We start from the raw sequence: 18,607 nt of genomic DNA, 5'->3' as shown, positions 1-18,607 counted from the left end.
TATTTTGTAAGTTAGAAATTAGAAGAGTAAAACTATGTATGTCAAACAGTAAAATAAACAAAGCTTAGTGTTAGTCTGAGTTATTTTTCAGCTTGACGGTAATACTATGACTTAGAAATAATTTATATAAAAAATGTTTCTGCTCATAAGCGTTTTTTTGAAAACGCTGAAATTTTTAGTAAAACCCAAGTGCTTATGGAAATCATTTGGAAGTGACCAAAAGAACTTCAATTTTTTTTTTTCACTGAACACCATCAAAAGCACTTATAACTAAACGCATTTAGACATGTTAAAACAGTCTCAGATATGCCATTAGATCATTGAATGGATCGATTGGTTTGTTTCAGTCATGCTACTAATCGAATGCCCAATGAAAATAACCCAAACCGCATTATCATATACAGTGTACAATCTAGTTATTTATGGATCGTCAAAGCATATTATCAAATATGTCATTGATATTGTTTTAAGTAGCCAATAAAATGTACACATTATAAATAAATTATCAACATTTTTAATAATTAATAAAAACGTCATGCACAAAAAATGTCTCGAGGATGCAAAAATGGGACAGGACCCGCTGTCAAAAATTAGAGAAATCGCAAAGGCCGAATTCTAGACTGTTCGTTTTGGGCCTGAAAGGCAAAGTCCAAGATAATTTAAGAGCCGAGGCAAACGTTTTGGGAAGTGAATTGGTAGCTGATAGAGTGATCGTCGTCTGCTCGCTCGTTTGTTCGATAACAATCTCCAGAGTCCCCGCCGCTGCTTCGCTCTCTGCAACAACAACAAAACCTCCATAGCCCTATCCGTTCGTACCAACAACCCTACCTCTATGCCCTTCTAACTTCCAGCTCGCTCTCACCATATGGGCTCCACTTCGGCCATCTCTCTCTGCTCTCAACCCAAGGTACTCTCTCTCTCTCTCTCTCTCTCTCTCTCTCTCTCTCTCTCTTACTTGAATACTAAAACTCCTATTCGGTTCTCAGATTTTACTGCGGCCCCAAAGGCCTGGGAGTGCTTTTCTGCGCTATCGTGGGCAGGGCGTGGTTTTACCTGCTATCCTACCGCGAAGGAGGAGATGCTTGGCTGTAAAAGCCGCTTCTAGGCCATCCGGTGCTCGAAGAGTGTACAGAGAATCGCAGAGCGGAGGCTCATTGTCTGTTGCTCCTGTCAAGCAGCTTGCTTCCTTCGTTGTTCCCGCCGCCTCCTTCTTGGCCGTCACTTTTGGTACTGCTTTTGCTTTCGATTCCTTTTTGTTTTACCGTCTCTTAGGCAAAAATTTAACTTGGTTGTGTTGGATAGAAATTAGAAAACTTTAACATGGTTAAAATGTGGTAGAAATTGGAAAACTTTAATTTGGTTGAATGTTGGATAGAAATTAGAAAACTTTAACATAGTTAATATGTGGTAGAAATTGGAAAACTTTAATTTGGTTGAATGTTGGATAGAAATTGGAAAACTTTAACATGGTTAAAATGTGTTAGAAATTGGAAAACTTTAACATGGTTAAAATGAGTTCGAAATTGGAAAACTTTAATTTGGTTGAATGTTGGATAGAAATTGGAAAACTTTAACATGGTTAAAACGTGGTAGAAATTGGAAAACTTTAACATGGTTAAAATGTGTTCGAAATGGGAAAACTTTAATTTGGTTGAATGTTGGATAGAAATTAGAAAACTTTAACATGGTTAAAATGTGGGGTAGAAATTGGAAAACTTTAATTTGGTTGAATGTTGGGTAGAAATTTGAAAACTTTAACTTGGTTGAAATATGGAGCAGAAATTGAAAAAATTTAATTTGGTTAAATGTTGGCTAGAATTTTGAAAACTTTAACTTGGTTGAAAATTTGAAATGTCGGATAGAAATTAGAAAGTCGATGCATTACTTTTAATTATTAGCAAATTTCAACTGGAAAATAGCTTTGTTTGAAGTTTTGTCTTAATGAATAGATACCTTTATGTGCTTGTGATAATTAAAGTCTTTTTTGGCCTGGCGTTGTTGTTTAGTCATTATATTTGCCTTGTCGCTCAAATTGGTGCACTAATTTATGTCTTCAGCTGACAGTTTTGTGGAAATTGGTGGAGAAAATTCTTGTTCCAAAGCGTCAGAGGACTTCATCGGTAGAGAGCAATACGCCCGCACAAGGGATGAAATGGTCTTTTGCTGCCGGTACGAATCTGTTATCGGGTCTGGGGCAAAGATTGAAAGAGAGTCAAAGCTGAAGCTCAATGACTTTGCCAAAGAACTTAGGTCATTCAGAAGTGTTGACCTGTCAGGTAGTTGCTTAGTACTCATGAATGTAGTTTCTATATCTTTGCAGGCATTTTGGAAAACACTAGCTAGCTAAAAGAATCACATTGTACATTATTTTCGTTTTTTCTTATTCATACTCGTTTTTATCTGGATACCAACTGCAATCGCGCTAATTCCTAGAAATCAATATTTGAAAGTTTTAATATAGTTACAAACTAAATGTAATAACTCATGCGTATTCTGGCAACACTTTGTTTTGACAGGACGTAACTTTGGAGATGAAGGGTTGTTTTTTCTTTCAGAGAGTTTGGGTTACAATCAGGTTTGAGTTCATTAGTCAAATACTAAAGCTCTTTGTTTTTGTTATGTATAATTTTGTTATCTTTTAATTTATTAAGAAACTGTTACTGTGGACCATAATTGCGTGATTAATTGTGTTTCAGACTGCTGAAGAAGTAAGTTTTGCTGCAAATGGAATAACTGGAACTGGAATGAAAGCCTTTGATGGTGCTCTTCAATCTAACATCATGTTAAAAACTCTTAATCTTTCCGGAAACCCTATTGGAGATGAGGGAGCTAAGGTCAGTACAAATTCCTCCAGCTAACAATTTTCGCCTCACCTCAGTCACAACTTACAAGTGTATATTCTTGTGCATTCGTAAATTAGAGAGCTGATTATTTGTGTGGTGTACTATTGTTCACAGTGCCTATGTGATGTATTGGTGAATAATAATGGTATTGAAAAGCTCCAACTAAACAGTACTGACATAGGGGATCAGGTTAGATTACTTTTCCTATCCAAGCTGGTGCCCTAATGAGTACATTCATGTGCTTGCAAAAGATGGAAGAGGAAGGGTGTGTTCGTCAATGATACACTTACAATGCTGCTCACTTCACTGTGCAGGGCGCAAAGGCTATTGCCGAAATGTTGAAGAAAAATTCAAACTTACGTGTTCTCGAACTTAACAACAATATGATTGACTACTCTGTAAGGAATAGCCTCCAGATATCCTAAGATAATAGTCTTCAATGAGTTCATTCATAGTTCACTAACTGATTCTATTTATCATTTACAAAATGGAGGTAGGGATTTACAAGTCTTGCTGGAGCTCTTGCTGAGAATAACACAATACGAAATCTACATCTGAAGTTAGTCAAGCCCCCTTTTTTCTCATATACTACAAACTTTAAGGTTTATATCATTATATGTACCGTTTGTTTGCCTTTGGCTTCTTTTTTAAAGAAATTCTTCTGACAATGTATAATTTGCTTGAAGTGGCAATTATGGTGGCGCCCTGGGGGTCAATGCTTTAGCTAAAGGACTTGAAGGGAACAAGTCTTTAAGGGTACCTGTCTCTTCACTACCACTCTTCTTTCCATTTTGCAGTGCGATAAAATTAAATTACTACTCTATGTTGATGATGACTCTGAATTTTGTATAAATTTTCAAGGTATCTTACGTCTCTGACTCTCTGTTAATTGGAAAACACAATAAGTCATACTGAGGAAGATATTCAGTGAAATAGTTCACAAAAATCTACTCTTACTACGCAATTTTAAAGATTGATGGAACCCTGTTTAGTGTTTCCAAGAAATGCTGCTCATTATTCTTCTTTTTAGCGGCCACAATGTTGCTGCATAAAAATATATGAGCTTGCAACAGAATTGATTAAGTTTTACAAAGGGCTTTGATATTAATAGCTATGATATATGGCAGGAACTTCATTTGCATGGTAATTCTATTGGAGATGAAGGAGTGAATGCTTTGATGTCAGGTTTATCATTGCATAAAGGTTTGTATTTCACTATATTAATTGCCTATTTTTGGTCAGATTTTTTCGGTTTCCTGCAATTAATTTGATATGCATATTTTCTTAGGTAAACTTACACTTCTGGACATTGGCAACAACTCTTTTACTGCTAAAGGTGCTTTTCATGTTGGTGGATATATCAAAAAGACCAAAAACTTGTTATGGTTGAACCTTTACATGAACGATATAGGCGACAAGGTATACTATTTTCAAGTTGTTGATCACTTCTGCTACCCAACTGTTTGAACTCACAATTTGTATGGTTTCCTTTTCAATTGTTAAAATGACTCAAAAGCCAATCTAGAATGTTTGGGAATTTTGTTTATTAAATAGATTATTGTGTACCCCAAAAAAGTATCGACTATGATGATTGAGGTCATTAAGCATGTTTTTTTCATTTCAAGGTTATCAGCTTGCATTGAACTATCTACTGCTACAGCCATCACTGTCTGGATTTTCTGGCATTTGACAATCTTAAGATAGCGCAGAGAATTTGAACGACTGAAAAACAAAAGAAAAGAATTAAAACCTAGTTTTAGTCTTTTGCATTCTGGAACGGTACATTGTTTGTGCTAAGACATACCAAGTAACTAATCAGTACTTCAATGGCATGTTTAGAGTTTTATAACTTCAAAAATCCAAGTCAAGTTCCTAGCTGATGTGTAAATCCTGTTCATATTTAGGGAGCTGAAAAAATTGCAGATGCTTTGAAGCAAAACCGGACGATAACAACCATAGACATGGTGAGAAGAGCATGTGTCTTTGTTAGCAGCATTTTTTATTTTTTTGTATATATGTTTTTTTTATTTAAAAAAGAAAGAAAATGTCCTTAACGTGCTAGTTTAGTAAACATGGGGATCGTTCTTGCAGGGTGGAAATAACATCCATGCCAAGGGAGTCACTGCAATAGCTGAAGCATTGAAAGATAATTCTGTCATTACGTTCGTAAGTCCTTAATATTTGTCTTTAACCTTTTCTGTTCTCTATTCATTTAATTCATGAATGTAATGTCAGACACTTCTCTCCTTTCTCAGTTGGAACTCGGTTACAATCCCATGGGACCTGATGGGGTGAAGGCTTTATCAGAAGTTCTCAAATTTCATGGAAACATAGAAACCCTTAAGCTTGGTTGGTGCCAGGTAATCTATAGTTTTGCACATTCGCTTTTCTATTTATAGTCTAAGATCTGAGCTTTCCGTATCCTTTTAAGAGGATCGTTTAACAATGGATTATGAGTTTTTGGCAGATTGGTGCAAAGGGTGCAGAGTTCATCGCAGATATGTTAAAATATAATACCACAATACGTGTTCTGGACTTGCGGGCAAATGGACTTCGAAATGAAGTGCGTTACTGTAGATAATAAATGTCTTCCATTCGGAACTTTATGATCACTCAAATCTTATGTTAATTTATACGTTAACAAATGCAGGGTGCATCGTGCCTGGCTCGTAGCTTAAAAGTTGTTAATGAAGCTTTAACTTCATTAGACCTAGGGTTCAACGAAATTAGGGTATGTGTTGTTCTGTTTTACCTTTTCACATGTTAGTGTTCTTTTGCACAACATTTGACGGCGGTTTTGTATTCAGGACGACGGGGCATTTGCAATTGCTCAAGCACTCAAGGCTAATGAAGATGTGACAATCACATCTCTGAATGTAGCCAGCAACTTCCTCACCAAATTTGGACAGGTATCCCTCTTGGCGTCTAAGGTCTTCGAGTTTCACCATTTGTTGCCATTTTGTTTCCGCTATATAATGATGTTTTGGATCATGCTGCAGAGTGCTTTGACAGATGCAAGAGACCATGTATATGAGATGAGTGAAAAGGAAATCAACATTTTTTTCTAGAGGGCTTTCCTCAAGCTCGAAACAACACCGTTCCCGTGGTTCATTCTTTCCCCAGGAAGCATTGGCAAGAACTCCAAAGTCCAAGCTCTTGGTTGAAGTTTTTGAGTTCTTATCAACTTCAGCTTACCGGGAACAATTGGAAATTTTGACGTTGAGAGATCTTAGTTAGCTCTTCAGATATATAGGCATTGTTTGTTCATAAAGGTTTTCATTTTTGTTTCTTTGAATTTTGGTGGGTGGTGGTGGGGGGTGTTGTTCATCCTTAAAGAGTTAAAATGATTCTAAAAGCTTGTATCTGTCAAATGTACTGTTAAATATTCAGACAAGCTTTGTAATGATCTTAGGGCTGGTTTGGTATTGATGTGCTTTGAAACAAAACTGCTTCTGCTGTGCTGTGAGAATAAGCAGCTGGGAAATAAAGCAGCAAAGTGTTTGGTAAACTTTTTCGTAAAAGTGCTTTTGAAAAAAAAAAAAAAAAAGCAGTATTATAGTGTTTGATAAATTTTTATGTAAAACAGATGTGAAAAAAGTTGGTTTTTCAAAATTGGGTTCTGTAGCTTTGTGTTTTTGGTTTTTTTTCATCAAAAATTATGTAAAAAAGCTCTTTGTTTATTTTTATAGCCATTTTTTTCAGAATTACCTCAGTATCAAATTAGGGCTTAGTGTCAAAGATGGTTATTCAAAGGATGAGTAAGAGTCCTTACTCAAAGTTGTTTGTTATCAATTCAAGAAATTTTGTTTTTGTGATTAAAATAGTTCATATTATAAATTACTCTATAAAGCTCGTCTTTGTAAAAAAATAATTAAAATTAAGATTGTCTATCCATCAAAATGTATAAAAACAGATAAATGAAATCAGATGAACATTTTGTATATTTACTACAATAGATTAACTAGACGATTTTAATTTTGAACGATTTTAATCATAAGTATAAAATTTTAAAATTTAAACATTAAAAATTTTAAGTAATAGTACCTGCTCATTCTTAATAGTCAAGCATTATTCGTAGGAAAATATTTGGCTTCTCACCGCATCAATTCATTTTCAATGTAATCGTCATTACTTGTTGACAGTGTACAGTACCCATGAAAGTTATCCCCCACTATCAATATCATCTTATTATGTAAGCGGTGAACAGGTCTCGTGGCTATCTTTGGGGACAACATTCATGTCGTGGCATCTGGACCTGGTTTTTATAATACTACCATGGAGTCATGGACCATAGAAACCAATGTGTCACCGCCAACCTTTTACTTGAGCTTACTCTGCAGCCTCTCCTTCCCCTAGGAAATATAAAACTTGGACGACGCACCGTTTCAGTTCCCGTGCCAACCCATGACCCACATTATTTCATGGAGGAAAATGACTAGTAGGAAATGATTTACGGTTATTGTGCCGTTCCGTTTTTAATAAAACAATGACACGTATAAATTTTGTAAAACATAACATTGAACTATTAAAATAAAATGTTACCTGGTAATGATTGTTCTATGTAAGTGTATTTTTTTTTCTTTAAAAAATAGAGTGAAAATGTGAATAACACCCTTGAAAATATGTCGTGAACAGAAAAAATGCAGGAATTTTGTGCGGTTCGTTTAGTATGAAGAAGCCGAGGGCTTCCTCCAGCTCAACATGAGATTAATACTGCAGTGTACCAAGAGCTGCCATGTTGCAAGATGTCACGCTTACATTATTACAAATCAATCCCGCACTATCGTATGAGAAAAAATTAGATATATAATAATACATATTAACTTGAGATATCTTCACAATTTTATTCGAACGTGTATCGATTTTTCTTCCATGCCTATAACGAGGACAAAGAAAGTGACGTCTCATTCTCTTGATATCAATCCATCCAACTGGAACTGAGCTGTCCTGTGCTGAATACGAGATGAGATTACCAGTATTATTTGTCAATAGCTTGGCTTCTTCAGTATGCTTTCCAACCGACTCATTCATTCATGTGCATGCATGCACAGATATTCCCTCCCTTGCCATGACCAAACCATGCCCCTTCTTATCCCATCCCATGCGTCGTGGTTGGTGTCCATGGAAATGGAATGGGCGTTTCATCGATTTCCTTTTACCCATGTATTTATCGAAATACATCAGTTTCGCACACAATTCTTTATATTTCTTGCATTTACGTTCAATAAACGATCGATGATTAAGAAACAAAATAACACTTTTAAGCATAACAAAAAAATGTGTGCGAAATTTTTTTTTTTTTCCCCGAGTTAATATCCCAAGTAGTAACGTCTGTGTGCATGCCATACATATTACATACTGATACTGGTTTGCATGTGTATATAAGGCCAACCCAAAAGTTTTTTGAAAAATCATATGTACATTAAGATATGAGTAAATATCTAATTTGGCGTTTACCAAAATTTAAACTCCAAACTTGATGAAACGCACCAAACCTCTACATGCGAATGATTCATCAAGCAAGAAGCTAGCTGGATGCCACGTATGCCAAAGAACTGAAGTTGAATTAAAATGGAGTTTTGTTTTTTTCCACTGGCAAATTAGAAATTTCGACGAATATTTTTGTCGCCTAATGTTGTGTACTACCAGAGTGCGTGGTCCGTCCGTCGTGGTTCAGACACCGATACAGCGTCGTACTTAGTTCAAGACGTGCAGAACAAGACATGGGCGCATGCAAATACGGTACAAGAGACATGGTCAATAAGGTAACTTTACTACGTCAAAAAACGACTATATAAACAAAGTGGCAGCTCTCTGTCTTTGTAGTTCAAGACTCTAGCTTTCAGAAAACACTAGTTTTGACTGCTGATAGAGTAAACTGTTATAATTAGATACATATTGCTACGGAAAATGGAGTCACGCTTGCTTCTTCTTGTGGTGGTTTTGTTCTTCTGCATGGCGGTGGTTTCATCCGAACATTCTACCATTGAAGACCATGAAACGCAGGTTAACTAATTACTCACCACCCACTAGTCACGACTGCTTTTGTTTTTTTTTCTCTTTGGGTTCTTTTTTCTGAATTTCTGCAAATATTTCTTACCAGTTTTACTTTCTGTTTATTGCAGGCGGTGGTGAAAGGAGCAAACAGAAGGCTTTTACCATTCCTGAGTAGGCATGCCTGGCCTTTTCATTTGCTTTCAAAATTCCGATCCTTCTATATTGATACATGTAGTTAATTAAATTAAAACTAATGACTTGATTTTTTAACTTTAGAATCGATATTTTACTTTAGAAATGACTTCTGAACAGGACGATTATGTTTGTTTTGTATCTCTAAAATCTTTTTCGGATTGAATGATCCAAACGAGAACAGTACTTAAGTCTGCTGAGGAGAAAATTAAAGTGCATGTAAACACTTTATTTTACTTTGAACTACTCTAAACTATGCTGGAAGGCATATTCAAACATGAAGAGCACATCTGCTATAACCAACGTGGATATAAACCACTTTTTGTGCATGACTTATTCAATTGATTTAGCACATACTGCAACCGTTAATTAGTGTTAATTAATAGGGTTCGCATGAGTGTGCTTGTTTTAATTTGCAGACTGTGAAGGGTTGTGCAATCAGAGGTGCAGTAAGCACTCGAGGCCAAACGTGTGCACAAGGGCATGTGGTACCTGCTGCATGAGGTGCAAATGTGTTCCTCCCGGCACCGCTGGCAACAGAGAAGCCTGCGGGACCTGCTACACTGATATGACTACTCACCACAACCACCTCAAGTGCCCTTAATTATCACAAATTATGAATTACCTCCTTAAGTAATCGGAAATCACGGGAAGCGAGAAATGCCCAAAAGGAAATAAATAAATTTCAGCAGAACTCAGATGCTGTATGATGTTTTTGTATATGTATTTCGTTATATATAATATATATATATCTGGATTTTAAATTTTCTGTCGATGTTAATTGTGTAATTTGTACGTAGTTGTGCTGATTCCCATGTCATTTGCTCTAGATTCTAAATCACAACGCAGAGTTCTATTTTTTTGTCCTCTGACGTTGTGCAAACTGGGAACTCCACATTGTAAATCTTCATTCAATTCGGTAATGCCCCCAGCTACCAAACTTAGAACCACTTGAAGACAGCAATGAAACATGATTTAAACGTTCTTAAAGACTTTAGTTGCAAATCTTAAGGTTAATAAGGATGCATGTGAGACACAACTCTCTCGCCTATAATTTATTGGACTAACAAATAACAAATCAATAAATTCATCAACCTAATCATTACCCCATGGGAAATAGTTTTTACACCTATTTTCTCCTATTCTTTGTTCTTAAGTATTTTGTTTGATTTTCATTAAATCTTTTTAATTTAATAGTATAAAATAATTAAGAATGTGCAAGGGCAACTCCAGCCCTACCCAATTGCTAAGGCAATTGCACAATTAATTCCCACAAAACCCAAAAAACCATCTCTAGCCCAAAAGGTCGGGCGGTTTGTGGAACCAACCTTTTTGAACCAAGCAGTGACAGAATCAAGATTTCATGTGAAAGAAGACCTCTCACATACATAAGTAATTTAAACTCAAAACATGAGAAATTGAAGTAATTTGCATAAAAATTAATAAAACCTAAATTTAATAAAGAGAACTAACAATATTACAAAACCCTAGAAACTCGAATATGAAATAAAGAGTAATCTAAGAAATTTTTAAAAATATAAGTTAAAGCCACATAAAAGTTAATAGAATAAGGAGGAGAAAAGAAAACTGCGCCGCAGTAAGAAGGATGAAGGGAAATCCTGCTGTGTGTGCACCCAGGTTTATTTCACGACAGCTTGACTTCAGGATGACATCAGCCGTGTGGCCAGCCTCATTTTCGTCGCCAATGGTGGATTCAATCTAGCATTGCATAGATTAGTGATGTTGACAAAGCCGAGATTAACCGAGGCGTACGTGGCCAATGGTCTAGTAGAGAGTGTGGTGAGGACGGAGCCGTCGGAGATTTATGAAGTTTTTGGGGTCGTAGTAGTCATGGAGGACGTGGAGGCTGAGGGTGTTTATGATGAGGGAGAGGGGGTATTTGACGACGAAGGTGGAGATGGCAGCGTTGTTGAGGACGAGATGGCATCGTTATTTTTAAATGTTAAATTCGGACAATTTATTTTACGGGATAAAGATGCACTCAAACAATTATGTTTACTGAAGCAATAATTGCTTATTGTTCAATTGCCTGAACAATTATTGACCTAAATATTGGAGTTTTTAAGCCCGGGCCTAATGGAGTATTGTTTTCCCACTGGCAAATTGGAAATTTCGACGAATATTTTTGTCGCCTAATGCTGTGTACTACCAAAATGCGTGGTCCGGCCGTCATGGTTCAGACACCGATACGGCGTCGAACTTAGTTCAAGACGTGCAGAACAACACATGGGCGCATGCAAATTCGGTACAAGTGACATGGGCAACCAGGTAACTTAACTAAGACAAAAACGATTATATAAACAAATAGTAAGGGGCAGCTGTCTGTCTTTGTAGTTCAAGAATTTAGATTTCAGAAACACTAGTTTTGAGTGCTGAGAGTAAACTGTTAAAAATACACACATATTGCCACCGAAAATGGGGTCACGTTGCGGTTTTGCTATTCTGCATGGCTGTAGTTTCATCCGAACATTCTACCATTGAAGACCATGAAACGCAGGTTAAATAATTACTCGCCACCCAGTAGTCAGTGGTAGTCACGACTGCTTTCGTTTTTTTTTTTCTGAATTTCTGTAACTATTAATTCTTACCGGTTGTTAATTACTTTTGTGTTTATTGTGGGCAGTGGTGAAAGGAGCAAACAAAAGGCTTTTACCATTCCTAAGTATGCATGCCTTCATTTGCTTTCAAATTATATTTCTATCCTTGTATCAATATACATGTAGTTAATTAACTCAAAACTAATGACCTAAGTACGCATGCATGGCCTTTTCATTTGCTTTCAAAAGTTCAATCCTTGTATATTGATGCATGTAGTTAATTAACTTAAAATTAATGACTTGCGTTTTCTTTTTACAATCAATATAGTATATGCCCCATACATAAAGTGTGTGTGAGATTTTTTATTTTGTTTTTAAAATTGAAGGAGCGAAAAAAAAGAGATTTATTTTTTATTTTTTTTTATAATTAGAAATGATAAAATTACCTGTAGGTAAGATTTAAACAAAAAATAACAAAAGTATGTTTTTGTAAAATTACGTTATTGTTCTTAACTTTTTTGTTGTGATATAAGACAAAAATATCTTTTTACCCTCTTTTGGTTGACAAGTAGCATTTCATTAATATGTAGTTTGTATTTTACTTTAGAAATCACTTCTGAACGTGACGATTGTGTTTATTTTTAGGCAAATTATGAAGAGTTAGATCATATTTTGTAAATTATATAACGTGTTTGTTAATTATTGATTATTACTTAAGTATTGATTAACGTGTTTTTTTATTTATTATGACACATCACACGATTTTATGGTCTACAATGTTAGTCTACTTAGCGTTACTTTTATTTTTAAAATCTTTTTCTGATTGAGTAATCGAAAGGTAAAAGATACATTAATAAGTGTACTCGGGATGAAAATTGTATGAAAATCACTTTATTTTACTTTAAATTGTGTGGGAAGGCATATTTGAACATAAAGATCAATTGTTACGAACGTGAACCAAGAGCTGATGGTCCAGTGGTAAAAGGCGGATTGCAAGGTTTTTTTTAAACTAAAAACTTGGGGTCTCAGGTTCAAAACCTGCAACTAATGTGGAAGCCAAACTTGTTTGCCATGAGGGGCTGAAATACCTCTACGAGTCTTCTCAATCCCCAAAAATGATGGATAGCCGTGACTTGCCACAATTTATCCTTCTTTTGAAAATGGTGGATTTACACTCCTATTTGCACATGACTTTCTCAATTGATGTGCATACTAACGATTATCAATACGAAAGTAGTACAAGGGCATATGGTCCCTACCGCATGAGGACTTTCTCAATTGATGTAGTACATTCGTACTGATCAACTGTTAGTATGCACAAGGGGATGTGGTACCTGCTGCACGAGGAGTCGGATTCTTGGCTGATCCTCTTTATGAGGATTCTAAAGATATGTGAATTATGTTCGTTTATAATATATCGTACAATCAAAAATTATTTTAAATATTTTTATTTAAAAGTAAACATAAATAATACTTGATAAAAATTGATCACATAATTTATGATAAATAAACACGATTTATAAATCTTTAGGATCTGCACTAAAAGAATCCGGAGACGAAATTGTTGGCTGCAAGTGGTGCAAATGTGTTCCTGCGGGACCTGCTACTGATATGACTACTCACCAAAACCACCTCAAGTGCCCTTAATTACCACTAATTATCAATTACCTCCTTAAGCAGTCGGAAATCACAGGAAGTGAAAAGGAGGTGGATTTTCAACCTTTTCATTTTTATACTCTCTTCATATTTTCTATGATATGTGGTTACGGTTACGTCACGTCAATATTTTATATTAATTTTATATAGAAATAATAAAACAAAAGGTAATAGGAATATAAAATGTTGACGTAGCTTAACAGTGATCACACAAACAGGAGGGTATGGAGAGAGTATGAAAATGGGAGGGCAAACAATCCACCTCCAAGTGAAAAATGGCCAAAAGGAAATAAATAAATTTCGGGAGAGCTTATATGCTGTATGATGTTTTTGTTTCGCTATAGTTTGGATTTTAAATTTTCTGTTGATGTTCTTCACCTATTTTCTCTGTATCTATATTCTTTTTTTCTTTTTTTATCAAACAATAAATTTTGTTAGATTAATTACTGACGAAGTTTGACCCACACCGTTATACAAGAACTTAACATATTTCTACCACTATTGTAAATAGTCAGTTGCGCTTCTGTATTCTTGTTTACTAACTTTACTTCGTTTGACTTTCATTGATTTTTTTTTTAATTTAATACTGAAAAATAATTTAAAATCCAAAACCCAAAAATCCATTTCCTGCTTACTCCAAAAGGTTGGGCAGCTTGTGGGCTTCTGAACCAAGCCATCGGGCCATTTCTGTCCGTGCGTGCAGCCGAGGTCTATTTGACATAAAGTTGGCGTTAGCATGTTGCCATCCACGTTTTCGTTGTCAATCGAGGATATTCAATAGCAGCAATGTACATATCTGAACTCAGATTCCGGATTCACATTATTATCGTTCAATCGAATTAGATTCCTTTACTTTCACCTTTCCGTCATTTGAACGGTGTACATTCCCATCCTTATCTCAACATAATCTCCTCCGTACAAAAAGCAGTGTTGTTCACATTTTAAATTGGAGGCAGATTGTCTGCCTCCTGTTTGGATGTCCTTCTGTTTGGACCCGAAATACTATGGTTGGGCTGAGCAGCAAGATGTGCTCGGCCCAAGGTGATGACAAATACTATGGGCCGAATAATGAAACCCGGGCCAGTTGGCAGGGTCGGCCAAATCCTATCCTAAGTAGTCCAGATGAATAGAAAAGGTCGAGGAAGTCCTGGTGCGACCAGGAGTCTCGACCGGCAAGGAATGGAGTCTCGAAAAGAAGGAAAATTCAGAACCCCAGTGGGAGTAGGTTTGTTCGAGTTAGAGTCGAAATGGGACAAGGACTCCCAATCCAAATCAGAATTGGTTTCAAGGAATGGGGTACTATAAATACAAGAAATCATGCAACAGAAAAAGGCCCTTCAAAATCAGCATACAATTGCCCTGCGCAAAACCTCTCAAACACCTTGAGATTTTTTCCTTTTCTTTTCCTGCCGACACACCTTCAGTTTGGATAAACAGCACTGTGGAAGCACCCGGCGAGCACCTTCAGTTTAGATAAACAGCACTGCTATCGCAGAATCAGCCGACCGAGGAGCACCTTCAGTTTGGATAAACAGCACTGCGTCGAGGTCGACCGATTATCTATCTAAGTCTCGGCCGAGAAGGGTTTTCGAACCCTTGTTGGTAGAAGTCATCTTACTAGCCTTTTCGGCATAGTTGGGTGTTACGAATTGCATTGCTCGGCGCATTGGACGCCGAGTGATTTTATGATTGGATACTCGCAAGTAAGTTTCAGGGTTCGGCATTCCAACGGCCGAACTACGTTTACCATCAAGACATATATCACATTCGAGTACCTGTGCCCGTATAGTTTGGTCTCGATTCGGCGTGCTTATACTCTTACGAATATAATCACAGTGACCGAATCAGGCTCCAACGATTTGTGAACTCCGTAGAATTAGTAGCCTTGTCTTCAGGCTATAGAACCCAGAGACTGAGAGCGTTCCTTCCTCGGTCGCAATCGCAAGATACAGAAGTCAACAGCGCGCTCAACGCGACATCATCAAATTTTACTCCTCGGCCGAGCTCAGCCGACGAGTTGGCACGCCCCGCATTCAACCGAAGGACGTAGTTAGCTTATTAGTTACTCGGCCTGCGCGCCACGTAGGTTTTGTAATTTTTAGAGTCAACACCTTCTCATCCTCTCCTATTTTATGCGGTAGAAATATAAAAGGCAATAGAAATATAAAATATCAACGTGACTTAATCGTGACTGCATAAATAGAAGGGGATGATTTGCCTCCTTTTAAATTTCCATGTTTCCAGGGAGAAAATTAAAGCCGGTCCCCTGTTTTACTCTATTTCCCACCTAGTATGCTTCTGTAGGGATGATCTGGGCCGCACCTTTTTTTTGCTTCTACACGCATGCTGAGTGCAACATGAGTATGCTATTTTACGACGGACAATAATGAAAAAGAGTGGTGTAGAAAAATATAATAAATTAATTATAATCTAAGATTGTAAAATATTTATTAACATAACTCTGATTCTCAATAAGAAAAACTCTGATGGTCAATAAAAATCTTATGGAATTAACATTCTAACTATCTAATAAAAACTGAACATAAATATTAAAACATAGGCAGTAATGTAATTTCATATAAAACAAATTTTGTTGTTTTTTAAGGTATCGTTTGGTACGTGAGATGAGACGGAACGCAATGGGATGAGACGTTCCGTCCCGCATTGGTACGCCAAAATAACTGGGTCGCGTTGTCCCATGGAACGAGTTTTAGCCATTTTTTCGTTCCACCTTTCCCCTGGAACGGCTTGTTCCAGCCTATGGAACACAAAATTATAAATTTTTTCGATCTTTTTCATTAATTCCACTCTTTACCCTCCCTCTCTTTCTCCTGTAGCCTCCTTCTCTTCGAATCCAATCCCAGCAAATCCATCTGAACCCAATCCCAACTTCTTTCCGCCGCCTCCCTCATCCCTGATTAATGCCACGGTCTCTAGAACGTTGCCATGGAAGGTTGCTTGATGAGATAATAAGATAAAAAACAATAGAAATATAAAATATTAACGTGGCTTAACCGTGACCGCATAAATAGAAAGAGAAAGAAATAACATTCAAATAGAAGGACAAACAATCTGCCTCTTTTTAAATTTCCACGTTTCCATCGCTGTCACAAAACAAGGGCAGGAAAAAAGGGACAAAATTAAAGCCGGTCCCCTGTTTTACTCTGTTTCCCACCTAGTATGCTTCTGTAGGGACGATCTGGGCCGCACCTTTTTTTTGCTTCTACACGACGTAATGGGTGCAACAGGAGTATGCTATTTTACGACGGACAATAATGAAAATGCGTGGTGTAGAAAAATATAATAAAGATTCTAAAATATTTATTAACATAACTCTGATTCTCTCTGATGGTCAATAAAAATCTTATGGAATTAACATTCTAATCATCTAATAAAAACTGAATATAAATATTAAAACATAGGCAGTAATGTAATTTCATATAAAATAAATTTTGTTGTTTTTTAAGGTACCGTTTGATACGTGGGATGAGACGGAACGCAGTGGGACGAGGCGTTCCGTCCCGCATTGGTATGCCCAAATGACTGGGACGCGTTGTCCCGTGGAATGAGTTTTAGCCATTTTTTCGTTCCACCTTCTCTCTGGAACACAAAATTATAAATTTTTTCGACAATAATACCCCTCAATTTTTCATTAATTCCACTCTCTACCCTCCCTCTCTCTCCCCCGTAGCCTCCCTCTCTTTGAACCCAATCCCAGCTTCCTTCCGCCACCTCCCTCATCCCTGGTTAATGCCACGGTCTCTAGAACGCTGCCATGGAAGGTTGCTTGATGAGATGCTCTCACGGTGGCGCTCTCTTGAAAGCCCTCAAACCTCTCGTTGCGTTCTTATTCTTCACGTGCGTCCTTCTCTGCTTCCTTCTCCGCATCGTGGCTTTTTCCTGTTGATTACTCTATTTTACAGGCTCTATTTTTTTGGGTCCTGATCAGAATTTTGTGCCATTGTGTTTTGATCCAATTCGAGATTTCAGTCTCATTTGTTCAAATTCCTTTTTTTGGGTTTTTATTTTGTATTTTATCAAGTTCTGAATTTTTGTGTTTTGTTTTGTGGTGGGTTAGTTGTCTGCAGGTGAGGCTCAGTGGGGAGCAATGGCTAACAGGAATCTGGAGAAGTTGGCGTCCATTGACGCACAGCTTCAGCTTTTGGTTTCAGCTGTAAAATTTGGTTTCGATCGGTTTGAGACGTTCATCTTGATTTCGATTGGTACCCATGATGCAAAAACACTTGAATTTGTGATTGGAATATGCGGCATTTTTATTCTATTGCTAAAAGTATGGAACTTTATGTGTGAATTTGAAACTCCTTATCAATTTTGTTTGAACCCTTTTGATTTTGGTGGATTCGTGGACCCTTTTGATATTTTTGGGATTTGATTTTCCTTATGAAGGTTTATAACTTTGGAGGGTTTGCAGAAGTTGATTGGGTTCTGGGTTGGGTGTTTTGCGTTCTTCCTCTCTGTTAAGGGAGGCTGGATTTGTGAGTTTTCTGGGATGCCAATTAGTTTTGATCAAATTGAATAATTTATGGATTATGTTAATGGAGTGGTTGATCAAATTTTGGGTTAAGCATTTGTTATTGCAATGTTGTTGACATCAACCATTTTGTTTACTGGGAGCAATTTGGGCATGCTAAGAACAAGAAACATATGGAAGAAGAGAAAGTAGAGAGATGGGAGAGATAGAGTCAAATAAAAAGGGTAAGTTAGTTATTTAATCCCGTTCCGTTCCGTTCCATCTAGCGCATACCAAACATGACACGAAATCTTTGTTCTGTTCCGTTCCGTCTTGTCCCGTTCCGTCCCATTCTATCTTGTCCCATTTGCGTACCAAACAGTACCTAAAGCATCATTCACATATGATAATAACATAACTTTAATATTAAAAAAAAAAAAAAAATCTTTTCTCCCTTCTCTCCCCAATTTCATGTTATGTTTCTATGCTCCTCTCTCCTTCCTTTTTTTTTTTTTTTTTTTAAGTTATTTAGTATTACGGTCTATAAGTATTCCTCTTCATTTGTAAGTGTGAGGTCTTAAGTTCGATTCTCGCCAAAGACGAGTTTGAACCACATTATTGTTAGCTATTATGAGGCTAAACATAGCCCTGCACTTGGTATAGATAATATTGTTTGTCCAAAAAAATAAAAAAAAAGCTTCACACACTTTGCGTGGCATATGGTAGTCACCATTAAAATAAGAACTTAAAAAGAAGTAAAATAAAACAAAAAAAGTTTGAAAAAAAAAAATCCCTCGTGCCCCATTCCCCGCCTTTTCCCAAAACTTCATTGTTAGACTTGATAATTTTTTACACGACCCGTTAACTCGGCACGAAAATAACAGATTTGA

The 18,607-nt window shown here is 36.7% G+C and overlaps 2 protein-coding genes and 1 long non-coding RNA gene across 4 annotated transcripts; all 3 read left to right on the top strand.

Annotated features, from left to right (window-relative positions):
- The first annotated feature begins 687 nt into the window (after nucleotides 1-687).
- On the top strand, nucleotides 688-6,351 carry LOC125467944 (NLR family CARD domain-containing protein 3-like). 2 transcript variants are annotated; one of them, XM_048584652.1, is made up of 18 exons: nucleotides 688-907; nucleotides 987-1,227; nucleotides 2,058-2,276; nucleotides 2,517-2,575; nucleotides 2,697-2,834; nucleotides 2,958-3,032; nucleotides 3,158-3,241; nucleotides 3,341-3,402; nucleotides 3,530-3,599; nucleotides 3,971-4,046; nucleotides 4,132-4,262; nucleotides 4,748-4,807; nucleotides 4,935-5,009; nucleotides 5,099-5,203; nucleotides 5,311-5,406; nucleotides 5,494-5,574; nucleotides 5,651-5,752; nucleotides 5,843-6,351. In XM_048584652.1, the coding sequence occupies exons 1-18, from the start codon at nucleotides 866-868 to the stop codon at nucleotides 5,909-5,911; spliced, it is 1,785 nt and encodes a 594-aa protein (XP_048440609.1). In that variant the 5' UTR covers nucleotides 688-865; the 3' UTR covers nucleotides 5,912-6,351. The 2 variants fall into 2 exon arrangements, with proteins under 2 accessions (XP_048440609.1, XP_048440610.1); XM_048584653.1 differs by lacking the exon at nucleotides 688-907 and having other exon boundaries at nucleotides 1,088-1,227; nucleotides 2,065-2,276.
- A 2,306-nt stretch (nucleotides 6,352-8,657) lies between these two features.
- On the top strand, nucleotides 8,658-9,799 carry LOC125477793 (gibberellin-regulated protein 3-like). Its single transcript, XM_048585259.1, has 3 exons — nucleotides 8,658-8,849; nucleotides 8,969-9,011; nucleotides 9,452-9,799. Exons 1-3 carry the CDS (start codon nucleotides 8,754-8,756, stop codon nucleotides 9,634-9,636), a joined length of 324 nt encoding a protein of 107 aa, XP_048441216.1. The 5' UTR covers nucleotides 8,658-8,753; the 3' UTR covers nucleotides 9,637-9,799.
- Nucleotides 9,800-16,765: 6,966 nt separating this feature from the next.
- On the top strand, nucleotides 16,766-17,797 carry LOC125477881. The gene is made up of 2 exons (XR_007258754.1): nucleotides 16,766-17,104; nucleotides 17,325-17,797. It is a non-coding gene; the product is annotated as an uncharacterized LOC125477881 (long non-coding RNA).
- The last annotated feature ends 810 nt before the right edge of the window (nucleotides 17,798-18,607 follow it).

This window comes from the organism of the source record quoted next, unplaced genomic scaffold (assembly GCF_019419815.1).
Source record: "Pyrus x bretschneideri cultivar Hongxiangsu unplaced genomic scaffold, Pyrus_bretschneideri_v1 Contig22, whole genome shotgun sequence".
NCBI lineage: Eukaryota > Viridiplantae > Streptophyta > Magnoliopsida > Rosales > Rosaceae > Pyrus > Pyrus x bretschneideri.
This window is presented reverse-complemented; position numbering and strand designations above follow the sequence as displayed.

What these genes read in the sequence shown, in the direction of transcription:
- LOC125467944 (XM_048584652.1), top strand. Translation starts at nt 866, where the DNA reads ATGGGCTCCACTTCGGCCATCTCTCTCTGCTCTCAACCCAAG. An exon ending in TTAAGCTTGGTTGGTGCCAG is followed by an intron (nt 5,204 to 5,310) that starts GTAATCTATAGT and finishes AGTTTTTGGCAG; the next exon opens with ATTGGTGCAAAGGGTGCAGA. An exon ending in TAGGGTTCAACGAAATTAGG is followed by an intron (nt 5,575 to 5,650) that starts GTATGTGTTGTT and finishes TTTTGTATTCAG; the next exon opens with GACGACGGGGCATTTGCAAT.
- LOC125477793 (XM_048585259.1), top strand. Translation starts at nt 8,754, where the DNA reads ATGGAGTCACGCTTGCTTCTTCTTGTGGTGGTTTTGTTCTTCTGCATG. An exon ending in TTGAAGACCATGAAACGCAG is followed by an intron (nt 8,850 to 8,968) that starts GTTAACTAATTA and finishes TGTTTATTGCAG; the next exon opens with GCGGTGGTGAAAGGAGCAAA. An exon ending in AAGGCTTTTACCATTCCTGA is followed by an intron (nt 9,012 to 9,451) that starts GTAGGCATGCCT and finishes TTTAATTTGCAG; the next exon opens with ACTGTGAAGGGTTGTGCAAT.